This window comes from Pinus tabuliformis, chromosome 5_1, assembly GCF_031772625.1.
Source record: "Pinus tabuliformis cultivar Carrire ecotype Pingquan chromosome 5_1, CPIR1, whole genome shotgun sequence".
NCBI lineage: Eukaryota > Viridiplantae > Streptophyta > Pinopsida > Pinales > Pinaceae > Pinus > Pinus tabuliformis.
Genome location: NC_142305.1, coordinates 592,328,377 through 592,341,912, shown reverse-complemented (window position 1 = coordinate 592,341,912; position 13,536 = coordinate 592,328,377). Strand labels below are relative to the sequence as shown.

At 35.8% G+C, this 13,536-nt stretch overlaps 1 protein-coding gene across 2 annotated transcripts; it reads left to right on the top strand.

The window, feature by feature from the left end:
• Positions 1–6,567: 6,567 nt before the first annotated feature.
• On the top strand, positions 6,568–8,131 carry LOC149166258 (putative indole-3-pyruvate monooxygenase YUCCA8). Of its 2 annotated transcripts, XR_016260410.1 has the most exons (3): positions 6,568–6,675; positions 6,894–7,431; positions 7,562–8,131. XR_016260410.1 is itself a non-coding variant. In XM_089431314.1 (2 exons), the coding sequence occupies exons 1-2, from the start codon at positions 6,672–6,674 to the stop codon at positions 7,373–7,375; spliced, it is 486 nt and encodes a 161-aa protein (XP_089287440.1). In that variant the 5' UTR covers positions 6,568–6,671; the 3' UTR covers positions 7,376–8,131. The 2 variants fall into 2 exon arrangements, 1 of the variants encoding a protein (XP_089287440.1); XM_089431314.1 differs by having other exon boundaries at positions 6,894–8,131.
• The last annotated feature ends 5,405 nt before the right edge of the window (positions 8,132–13,536 follow it).

The window sequence follows — 13,536 nt, the reverse complement described above, 5'->3', positions numbered from 1 at the left end:
AGAAGAAGTGTGGGAACTCATTTAAAAGTTACAAGAAGATCCCAGTACATCTTATACATTTAGCTGGAAAAATGGTTCATTATGGTACAAATATCACTTATACCTATGTCAGAATTCCCAAATCAAACAAAATATTCTTATGGAAATGCACGCCTCTCCCTTAGAAAGGCACTTGGGATTTTTAAAAACATACCAGAGGGTTAAGAAAGATTTTTTTTGAGATGGCCTTAAATCTGATATTCAAAAGTTTGTGGTGGAATGTATGGTTTACCAACAAAATAAAGTTGAAACAATTAATACCCCAAGTCTATTACAACCTTTATCCATTCCAAGCCAACATTGGGAGGAGGTTTCAATGGATTTTATCACAGGTTTACCCAATTCTGAAGGAAAAAGTGTCGTCATGGTGGTAGTTGACACACTTACCAAGTACGCACACTTTTGTGCACTATCTCATCCCTTTAAATCCAGTATAGTTTCTACTACATTTATGGAAATAATTCAAAAGCTACATGGAAACCCAAAGATTATTGTAAGCGACAGAGATTCCATTTTCACTGGGAATTTTTGGATAGAAATATTTTCTTGTCTTGGTAGTCATTTAGCTCACAGCTCATCTTATCATCCTCAATCTGATGGGCAAACTGAGATAGTAAAAAATGTTTGGAAGGATATCTTCGTTGCTTTGTATTTGATAAACGGACACAATGGGTCAAATGGTTGCCTCTGGCTGAATGGTGGTATAACACTTCCTTCCATACTGCAACAAAAATGACCCCATTTATGGCACTTTACGGATATCATTGACTGTCCATCACATCATATTTAAGAGAAAATTCTAAGTTTCATGTAGTGGAAGATCACATCGAGCATCAACAATAGGTTCTCCAACTCTTAAAGGATAACATAACTTTGGCACACAATAGAATGAAACAACAGGAATACCAACATCATAGTGAAAGAAGTTATTATGTAGGTGACTGGGTATTTCTACAGATACAACCATATAAAAAAATGTCCCTCAACCAAGCTAAGAAGGATAATAAATTATCACCAAAGTATTATGGTCTGTACAAGGTGTTGCAAAAGATTGTTACTATGGCATTCAAATTGGAGCTTCTTGTAGCTTCCCGAGTGCACCCAATTTTCCATGTTTCATGCTTAAAGAAGGTTATTGGTGACAATTTCCCAATTCAAAGAATATTTCCAAAACTTGACGGGGAAGGAAAAATCATATTGGAACCTCAAGTAGTCACAGAAACAAGAACTCGACAACTACGAAATCGATCAATTTCGGAGTATCTCGTCAAGTGGAAGAACTTAACCACTGAAGATTCCACATGGGAGGATAAGAATTTTATACAGAAGCATCCGAAACTACTCAAGCGTTAAGGAAAACTATTTTTGAGGGAGAGGGGTATGTTAGGTCCCTATAATACAAGTGATTCCCCCATTACTATTGTTATTGTAGCCCTTATTACTATTGTTATGCTCCTGTTGTCCCCATATTGTTATTAGTGTACCCCATAGAATCCCACTATTGTTATTGTTGTGCCCCTATTGTCCCCATATTGTTATTATTGTGCCCCATAGAAGCCCACTATTGTTATTGTTGTGCCCTTATATTATTATTGTTATGTCGACTTTGACTATATTTGACCCCTTAGACTCCTATATATAGAAAGGAGATTTTGTCATTTGTATCATCCAAGAATTGTTCATTTGTGTAATGTAAAGGAGGTTTCCCCCTCAAAGAGGCTAATTCTGAATTCATTGATCTACATTTTCTATCTTTTTGTGAGCTAGTTTATCAACAACCTATGGTTGAAATATCAACAACGATTATCTCAAGTCCTCAGTGCAAAGGTTTGGTGGTGTTGGGTGCAAGCTAGTCAAGAGATTTGGAAGAAGCTCTGGGACAACAAATATAGGGTACAAGGTTGGCAGGACCCATTGCAGAACCATCAAAACTTACCAAATGGATGCTCGATCTGGAACCGAGCAAAGGCTCAACAGAGCATCTTACGAGATTAGGGGTTCTAGGAATTCAGGAATGGACATAGGGCCAAATTTTGGGATGAGAGTTGGATGCAAAACACTAGATTGTATCAAAACAGTTATCTTGTCGATATCCAACTATTCACCTCTCAATTAGGCATGGATCACGTTAAGGACTTTTGGAGAGACTCCCCCCTGAGGCAAAATGGAGGGAGTGGAAATATTCCATCAAGTGGCTTGTCCCCAATCCCCTTCTAAATTGGGAAGTGCTCACATTAATCCTTTGATAATACCTTATTCTTAACAATGGTGAACCTGATAACTTGAAATGGGGCCATTGATCAGCAGGAACATTCACCCTCAATGAAGCCTACTCAATTTTATCCTCATCAGATGATCAAGAACCAAATCCACTGAGGAAAAGGATTTGGTACTCAATATTATGACCGAAAGTCTCGTTCTTCCTATGGTTAATGAGTCATGGAAAGTTACTCATGTGGGATAAAATCTCAAAAAAAGGCTTCCTAGGCCCGTCGTGGTGACCTTTATGCTCGAGCAGGGAGGAAAAAACTAACCACCTTTTAAAATCCTGCTCTAAGGTGGTGGAAATATGGGATCAACTCAAAGTGATATTCAGTGCATCTGACCGGTTAGCCAACAGTTTATGAGAATCATTGGAAGCTTTGCGATGGAATCTCTTCAAAAACCCCATTATTAATAAATCTCGATGCCTCTCACAGGGTTTTGTCCTTTGGAATATATTGAAAGATAGAAACGGAGTAGTCTTCCATTTAGAAGCATTTCATGCCTTAAATTTATGGAAAACCATCCTTCAGAACATCAAATAAACTTTGGCTATCTCACACTGGAATAAGGACGACTTGAAAGCGGGGGGGCACGAGTGCACCATTTTAGTGAACCTTGAACTTCATAGGAGTTCCATGGATTGTGAGCCACGTCTCCGCTCCCCAGCACAGGTTACTTCATCTGGAGTGTTCACCTATTCTCTTCTGGGTTTCCTCAAGTTCAACTTCCATGGGGCCACGAAGGGAAACCCTCGGATAACTAGCCTGGGGGGCTAATTTGTAATGAGATGGACAAAGTAGTCAAGTTCTATGCACCATCTTGTGGAAGTACCACTAACAATGTGGCAGAGTATCTAGCATTCGAAAGGGGACTCCAAGTAGCTACGGATCTAGGGGTCTCCAACCTTCAAGTCACAAGAGACTCTTATATAGCAATAGTTATGCTTCAAAGACTTATCAATGGATCTTCCCTCGAGAAAGTCATCAAAAGCTAGTGGTTGGAGCTAATAGGCAACTATATCCATTCTCGTCTCTCCTTCTTTGATTATGTGAACACATAACATGTTGATGAGGAAGGAAATAAGGTAGCCGATAATCTAGCTAATTGGGGCAGTGATCACTAGGGCCAAGATCTTCTGCAAGAATGGCCCACCTCGAAGCAAAGTACCCACCCAACTAATCTATGTCGGATAGTGGAAGAGGAAGAGGATTCCCCAATGGGGGTGAGATCCCAGGACCGCATGGCTCCTCATGGCCCATGTTAAAAGTCATGTGATAAGTGGAAGGGGGACCGACCCCTCAGTCCCCTCACTTCATTAAGAAATCAGAGGTGAGTAATGTCGAGCTTGTGAAACAGCCCAACGCCTTGTTGAGTGTGGGAGGAGATGTTTTATGGCGATGGATGGGTAACTTGAACGACATTCATGTTAAAGTGGTGGTTCAACTTCATGCACCTGAGTGGTTTTATGTGAAGCAACGAAGCTAGAGGAGTATGGCCTTTTGGTTTTGGAGGCATTGGAAGCGTTTTCACTCTGTGTTCGAGCGAGGTTGTTTAGTCTTGTGCCTATCCTTGGAAGGTTTCCTCGAGCTTTTCTAGTTTGGTGTAGCATGGATTGAGGTAAAAATAACCACCTAGATTTTTTGGTTCAATTTGAATTTGGAAGGTGTGGGATTCTAGTGGGTGTAGAAGGTGGGTGCACAGCCAAAGTCTTTGGTGGGTTGAGTGGAGCCACAATGTGTGGCTCTTGTGGTTTTCGGTACATATTGGCGGAAGGACAGCTAATCTCCTACAATTCATTGGGTTTGAATTTCAAAGTATTCAGTGAGAAGGGTGCTAGTGTGCTTTGGTTGGAGTGTGTTTCATTTGGACCACTTTAATCCTCGAATTCGACCACCTTGACGTTCTCTCTAGCCACTTTTGTGTTGGAATCAATCAATGGAGTGGAGAAGGGTGGTAGGAAGCAAGGTGTTGCTTTGGGAGAGGTATTAGTGGTTCACATTCTTGCTCAGGTGACAGGAGGGTTTGGATTTCGAAGAGGAGATGGTGGTGGTTCATAGCTGAGCTCACCTCGTCAGTGGGTTGTCACTCTGGCTTTCCGATTTGTTGTGACTGTTGTGGTATCACAGTCCCCTTTGGGATGATCCCATCCCCGCAGCATGGTTGGTCTTCTCTCCTATAAAGCATAGCTCAATGGGACATGAAGGCCCAGAATTGGACATCCCACCAGTGAATTCATGGGAGGAAGGTGATGGGTCGAGTCAAGGAGGCAAGGTCGTGGGATGTTCCAAGCGACCGGCTATTGGTGCGCGAGGGGGACATAGAGGTGGTGGGTAGGTGACGAGGAAAGGAGGGTGACCTTCGCACGCTCAGAGGCGAGGAGGAACAAAGCATGGTGGGAAGAGGAGTTGTGGGTCTCGCAGCTGCTTGGAAATTGATCCGTAGGAAATTCAACACTACTGCCTAAAGAATTGTTGAGAATTAATCCAACCTTTACTATATCAGATGGAAACAACTGAGAGAATTAGAAGGGAGGAACATCCAGAGGTGGTAGCCACAGACAAAATGTACTACTTCCAGTGCTAGGTTCGCGAGCGAGTGGTGGTGGTTTAGCGTGGCCAAAACCCGCTCTCTGAAAAGGTGGAAAAGTTGGAATCATGGATGGCTCACTTCGAAGGGCATGTCTAATGCGCCTTTCGCCCACCGCCTCCTCCAGGAGCTACCCAAAATAACGCAACCTCCATCACTTCTGATGAGTAGCATGATCACAAGTGCCCTCTTTGTATTACTTCTTTTTTGGAGTCACTGGCCCTCTCGAGCTAGGACTATGTCTCTAACATCCTTTTTTTATTTATTTTTGTCACCTCTTGCATACAGTGGTCAACAAACATGGTCAGAGTTAGACCACCTATGTTTTGAAACTTCAAATTATGAAGTTTGACAGTTTTTACTTTACTTGGATTTACAAAAATCCCTACCAGATTTTTCAGAATATAGCCAAAATTTCTATAACTTTCAGGGAAAAAAGCATAATCATTAAGCTACCGCAATATTAACCATAATATTTAATATTTTCTCTTTAATATTTAACAATGATTATCTTTAATTAAAAATAATATTTAATCTAATTATAATCTTTTAAAATTATTAGCGTTATTAGTAAATAATTATCGTTATTAAGATTATTATTATTAAATAATTAATTTATATAACATAATTCAAAATAAAATAATATTAAATAATAATTAATATAGATTATTAATTATAATTACAGTAATAATATTTTTTTAATATTATTTTTATGATTATATATTTATTAGTGAGAGATACAAATGAAATGTTTCACATATATTAATCACGTTAATATTTTTAAAATATATTTATTATTATATCAATAATTTTAATAATAATAATATCATTATTATTAAATCCATATCCATCAAATACTTATTGACTTATCTTAATTTCATTTAATGAAATAATTATGTATATGACATCTATCAAACACATTTATTAATATACTTAATACTAATAAAATAATTAAATAATTATCTCTAACTTTCACCCTTCACCTGCCTCCATTATTGTCAACGTCCACACTGACATCCATCCATTATTGTTGGGCCTCTCTGACATATTTGTGGGATTTTTCTGACGCGGCGCACCGAAGATATGTCGCCTTCGACCGACCCACCTAATCGGACGCTATCCTTAAAAATCTGACGCGGCGCACCGAAGATATGTCGCGTCGACCGACCCACGTAATCGGACGCTATCCTCAGCACAAGCAAATTCTCGTTCTCGGCAGTATGAACGACAGCAACTCTGCTCCCGTCAACCATATGGCCGTCACTGGTGACTGCGTTCGTCTTATTTTTTCCTTCTGCCACGTTGCTTTCGCCTTATCAAATCAATTCTGCGAGGCTTCCATCGCTTCCCGACATCTTTTCACCGACTAACGTTGAAACGATAATATGGTGATGTTGAAATATCGTAAGGAGGCCAATTTTTTCGCGCAAAGTTCAAACGATAATATGGTGATGGAGAAATATCGCAAGGAGGCCAATGACTTGAGCATAAACACTTCCCCCTCTCGCCAATACGGAAAGGAGGCCAACGATGAATACTTCAACGCTGACTACTTGAACAGGGAAAAGTTATGTGAATAGGAAAATATAGGTGTTTGGATTAACTTTGATTAGGAAATGATCGTCTATGGTTAATGGTTTTGAGTAGAGTTAATGGTTTGGAGTACATTGTTTTGTGGCCCATTGTATTATGCAAGTTGTATTTGGCTGGAACGAAGTTTATAAATAGATTTATTAGGCTCCATTATAATGTGCCAAAGGCCAGAGCAGGCCAGAGCTTGAATGTGTAAGTATCTATTTTTCATGTATGGTAGGAATACTTACCGTGACAGGAAAATTTAAAAGAAAATGTATAGAAATCTTAGCGAATGTACTTTTTCTTATTAACGAAAAGTAAGCTTACTAATAGAATTCCATTAGCTAGATTTTTTCAGAATTGAGATTTTCCCAAAATATTTCTTAATATTATTCGTGTTATGTGATTTTACATTTTATACATAACAGCAGGCTCTTCGGGATTGGCTAGCCGACTTCATAGCTTGTGGCAACGGATAGCTTACAACGGACTCAAGCTCCACCTTCCCAAGCAGTTCTGCGAGTTGCCAAGGATGCCATTCCCCGATGACTTCCCGATATATCCGTCCAAGGAGCAATTTATGGAGTCTTGGAGTCCTGTGCAAGGAGAGTCGAGCTCAGTCCCAGCTTCAACGTGCGTGTTCAGACTGCGAAATATGATGAGACCTGTGGGTTGTGGAGAGTTAGTACTGTTAAGACCAATTACCCCGGAAGGGTTGGGTATGCCTGAAGCCGAGTATATTTGTCGTTGGTTGATAGTTGCCACTGGAGAGAATACAGCTCCGGTAATTCCTGATATCACTGGAAAGGAAAATTTTAATGGGGAGATCATTCAAGCCTGTTCTTACAAAATTGAGCGAGCTAAGAAGGGAAAAATGTGCTTGTCCTTGGATGCGGCGACAGTGGGATAGAAGTCAGCCTTGATCTTGCTAATCACAACGCCAAACCTTTCCTGGTGCGCAGAGACGTAAGTTTGATTAATAATTCTAATAATCAAAATTTAACTCTGCTATATTCTCTCTTTCTCTGAATCGGGAGTCTGTTGGCTTTAAATGATTAAAAAGATAAGCGGGTCCTGATTTTTGTGCAATTTGCAGGCGCAGGTGCAAAAACCGTTATATTTTTGCGCCTAATAAAAATATAGGTGTTAGACCGAGTTTTGCATGGTCTAAAGTTGGTTATTTCTGTGCAAAAGTGTGACTTTTTCTCCAAGAATGGGTTGCCAAAGCAACCTTTCCCTCATGGACGGAAAGGAGAAAGTGGTGTGTACGTTGAAGCTGGGACTGAGTTGGAATCTGCTAGCATAGGACTCCAAGTACTCCATAAATTGCTTCTTGGACGGATATGTTGGGAAGTCATAGGGGAATGGCATCCTTGGTTGCTCGCACAAGGGAAGGTGGAGCTTGAGTCACTTGTAAATCCTACGTTGCCACAAAGAAGCTATGCAATCGGCCTTCTCCGGTATAATAGAAGGGGCTCCTTGTTGTAGGCGTCTTGTTGGTCGGATGGAGTTGTGACATGTCTGTTCTGAGTATCTTGTAATGTAATGTATTCAGATTATTTTTTCTCAGTAGTAACAGTAGATGTTTAAAAAATAACTCAATATAATGTGTCCAGATTATATTCTGGATTTCCTAGAGGTAATAAAAAAAAAGACACTCTTTCAATCAGGCCGCCTTAGCATATGAGAGAATAGATACTGTAAAAATTGATATTTCCGAATAAACTATCTCTTCCAAAACATTGCACACCGCTGCACGCACTTGCATAAATTGAACCTGCATGATTCAGATTGATTATGTACTGCAGTTTCCAAATTTGAGAATTTAGCATGATGGCTTTCTATAGAGTTTGTAATATTTATATCCGAGAACTTCACATGGGCGTTGATAAAAAGGAATTGTATTTTGGTTTCTCTTTGTAAGTATTTTCATTTGAGATTGATGAAATTTTCTGAAACTCACTCGTGCTAATTGTACTCACCATTATTCCGATGCATGTCACAAATTTCTGTGTTCGTAAAATTCTTTTGAGGCTAACTATGGGATACAATATTATAATAAAAAATTGTTGTTAAACTCTTTCAATGCAAAAATAAATAATTCTGCCTTGCAGTACTAATGTAGTTTGTCTTACCATCTTTTCTATCCCAAAATAATTTGTGGAGGCCATCTAAATTGGAAAAAACAGGCTAAATAAAAATGATGGGTGGAAAATTAAAGATGATGGTGGAAAATTAAGACGTGTAACATCTCTTTTTATTCCGATACATCTTTGTTTCCCTCCTTTTTTCTGTTTTCTTTTGACTATTCCTTTTGATTGATTTTCGACTATTCCCTTTCGTTTGATTGATTTAAAATTGATTCATTTCATTTAGTAATTTTGTGGTATATTGCTGATTTTATTGTTCTTTTATTTAATTAGGTAAATAAAAATATATTTATTATTGCATTTTATTTACATATTTCTTCTTACGTATCTGTTTTAATATAGTCTATATTTATTAATACTTTCACACATAAATATAAATTTATACATAAAATACCATAAATATTTATATATTTATCATTATACATAAATATTTATATATATTTATTTTGATACGACATTTATTATATATATATATAATTAAAAAATATTTATTATTATTAATTTATAAATTTGTTTGGTAATAAATTTTGGTTTTTTTTTTTAATTTATTTTATTATTTTATAAATATTTATATATTTATCATTATACATAAATATTTATATATATTTATTTTGATACGACATTTATTATATATATATATATATATAATTAAAAAATATTTATTATTATTAATTTATAAATTTGTTTGGTAATAAATTTTGGTTTTTTTTTTTTAATTTATTTTATTATTTTTTATTTTAATAATTTATTTCTTTTTTAATTTAACAATTTCTATATTTTTTAACATTTTATTTGAATTTAATTTTTTTTTTTTTTTAAGTTATGATTTAATCATTACATTTCTTCCTACCGTATAAATCTATCCATTTTAATTTTGATGAATCACCATAGATAATTCAAAATGGACACCCAAAAAAATATCTATATCATTTATCTTAAAAAACCTTTCTATATAGTTTATCCGAAAAGCCTTTTATAGAGTATCACAATTGTTAATAAATTTCAATACAACATTCATCAAAACTACAATAAGATGCGACTTGTGAATATTTTAGTGTATCAAAACTCTCATAAAAGTTTTTGTAATATCCCCCATTAATGTAAATATTTATTTTTACTGCAACCAAACAAACTGTTACTATTTTTAAATTATAAATTATTTTTAGAATTTAGTTATGGAAAGATGAATTTTGCTGTTATTGGTAAATACTATTTTTCTGGTTAGAATTATAAATCATTTTTAGAATTTAGTTATGGAAAGATGAATTTTGCTGTTATTGGTAAATACTATTTTTCTGGTTAGAATTATAAATCATTTTTAGAATTTAGTTATGGAAAGATGAATTTTGTTGTTATTGGTAAATACTATTTTTCTGGTTAGTTAGTTATGTGAGACAGTTATCTGTCCCAAAACTAAATCCTAAAGTATTTTACTAAAAATATCAAGAGGATAAGGGTATTTGAGATCACAAGGATGAGAGGGGACTGTGCTGAAGGGTCAGGCAGTCTGTTATGGCTATGTCTAGTTAAGACCAGATAGTTGGTAAACACTAAGATCTATGAGGAGAGAGAGAACTCCTGAATTCTGGAGTAGCATGGGGGGAGATTTACTTAAACAGCAAATCTCACGGCAGGGAGGAAAATAAGAATAATGATTAAGGACAGAGTTTCTTATTTTTCTTGAAGTATTTCATCAGGGTTTCTTATTTTTCTTAAAGTATTTCATTAAAAGCAAGAGTAGAGTAATATTTTTCTTAAAGTATTTCATTAAAAGCAAGAGTAGAGTAAGTAATGGGAAACAGAGGAAAAAACCATCATAATATTCACAGAAAGAAACTATCAAAAGAATATCAGAAGAAGTAGCAAGAACTTAGATGCTTTATAGGAGAAGAAAAACTAGAAAATGGGTAAAGTTTTATAAGCAAGTACTATTGATATACCAGATAGAGTAAATTCTTAACATAGTCTTTTATCTAAATCAGGAAAAGCTGCTAAATTCATCTTTTAACCAATTAATTTCCAACAATGACAGGTAAACATTACTGCTAAGATAAAAAGTAAAAAAAGTTCTATGTAGGAAGCATAACCGAAATCCAAGCATGTTTAAAGATCAACGCATTCAGAATTTTCACGATTTCTGTTTCCTATTCATATCCTTTCTTAAAACCCTAGTCGATGCATAGAAAATGTGCTAAATAATTATGAAAAGTACCTCGACTATATACAAAGAATAATAGAGAGTACTTAAGCTCCTGGATTAACATGTAGTATAGGTAACCTCGACTTCTGGAGATTTCAAAAAGACTACAATCTCAGCCCAGATAACAAGATTTAGAATTTCAAGCTTATAAAGAAGCTGTCAAGACTCTTTTCTCAACCCAGATAACAAGATTTAGAATTTCAAGCTTATAAAGAAGCTAGCAAGACTCTTTTCTTTAATATATATATATATATATATATACATCAAGCTGAGAGAAAAATCTCGAGCCATAACTAAAATAGTGCTGGACAAATTGAAGCATAAATCAACTAAGGAAATCCTGAGCCGCAATGAAGCTCTGCATAGAACGATACTTAAAAAAAATGCTATAAGTAATTTGAGAATTGATAACTCTCAGTCTCAAACTCAACACTTGAATAAATATGGAACTCAATCTGAAACCCTGAAATTATTAAATGAAAACCCTCGTCTCAACAAAGAAATACAGTATCAGTAAGCTCAATCCATACATTTTAAAGGTTTAATGTCTGTACATCACACAAAGATGCGGCCTGAGCACAACGCCAAAACTTTCAATATTCAGGCTGAAGCCGTAAAGTTCTTATAGCTTCAAAAAAGAAACAAAACCCTAACAGTGGAGTCATAGCTCCAACAACCTCAAAAATCTATACATAACTAATATCAAAGTCATTTAGCTCCAGCAACTAGTCACAAGACCTTGTCATCGAAAAGGTCAAAAGTGAGTTAGAATACCCGGTTTTGATCAAGCCAGTTTCTTGAACGATGAATCTGGTAGGAGGGTTTTCGCCACAGTGTCGAGCCAAACCCGTGCACCTGGAATAAACATTACACCAAAACAATGAGGATTTGAGTGAGGAGTTATGCATAAGATAAAAGAGACTGTAATAATTCTAACCCAGAAAAGTAAAGAAGAATAAGCGAAAATACAATAAGATCTTACCATTGGAAGGCTGTTTGTAAACCCTACCTCAGCAGATTGAATCCCAGGGTTTCGAAGTAGTTTCAGGATCATCAAGGTATCACCAAGTTGTTGGAACACAGAGAAAATAGTCCAGCAAACCACATCTACAATCAAAAAGAAAATCGAAAACCAGAGCAGAGCCACAACTCCTTGAAATTTCTGGAATGATACATTGACAGAATGAAGCCATACTATTGGGAAATGAAGGACAGATTTCTCGAGGGCCATTCGATCCAACAAGCCGTGGTGAACCATCGATGGAGGAGACTGATCCCGAGGATAATGTTGGATGTGGACAGATTAGTGACCTTCAAGCAACCACCTGGGCCAGGACAACCATAACGTTAAATGTGCATGCATTCCTATGGCGAGATTTAAGGTTAAGGCATATTTGCATTTAGTGTCGATGCCAACGATGTACTAAAACATTTAAATACATTTGATTGTATTTTAATCAAAATCAACAACGTGTGTAACGAATTTCCACCACAATCATCAAACAAGTTATACATAGTATCTAAAATTCATTCCATTGTCTTTTCATTTGGAGTATGGCAATAGAGTTTGTCATTGGTACTTAAAAGCTATACATAGAATTTAATAATGTCAATGTTTTAACGAAAATTTGTATTTTGGTGACTTGTATTAATTTTTTTTATATATGATATTTTAATAGATGGATGTGTTATAGTTTTAATCATATCTAATTTGAAACTAACAAAATAATTCTAGCATCATAGATATTGCAAACCAAACCACCTGCATAACTTTCACCCGCAACGTAAAACTTTCAGAATTCATACCGAGGAGATCTGTTGAACCACATTATCAGGAATTTATACGATTCTTCAGCAGGAATAACACAAAAATGTTATTAAAAACTTCAGATTTCCCATCATCGCTTCAACGATGTTTCTTCAAGAAAACCGAAAATTCACAAGTTACCTAATTTGCATATAATCATAGGTTGTGTTCGTCTAGGACAATCAGATTCCTGTGGGAGACTCCAGAAACAGTATGTTTACCGTTGTTGCAAGCGTGGGCCCTTTAGCAATTTAGGTTTAATATCATTGTCTAAAAGGAGTTTGTAATAGTATTGAGTTGGGTAACTATTTTTCTATGTATATTTTTATATTGTATATACATGGTTAAATAATATATGATTTTTAGTTAAAATTTAGACGCATAACTGAGAGAAAAAAAATGATAATGATTACAGGCACTACGTGATTTTATTTACACCTATTTTTTGTTAACCACAAATATAACAGTGGTTTACAGGTTTTTAACATCTTTGGACACTTTCCGACTTTTCCACAGAGACATTCTAGTGGTTTAAATATTTTCACATTGAAAACATATATCAGTGGTTTACGAGTTTTTAACATCTTTGGACACTTTCCGACTTTTCCACGGAGACATTCCAGTCGTTTAAATTTTTTCACATTGAAAACATATATCGAGATAGTGACATTTACAATGATTAAGCTGATAAATTCAATTTATCATAAATATTTTACGGATATTTTCGCACTTTATTATTACACTAGTGTAGATCTATCTTAAATACGGATCTAATATTAGTGGAGACGGATCCAATGTCTTCACCTCCAAATTTTTTTTGAGCCCATATTATTTAAATGTTTTGTATAGTTATTTTTTTTTGTAACACTCTTACCTTGTGTGTTAGTCTATTGTAACCTAAGCTAGGAAAAGCG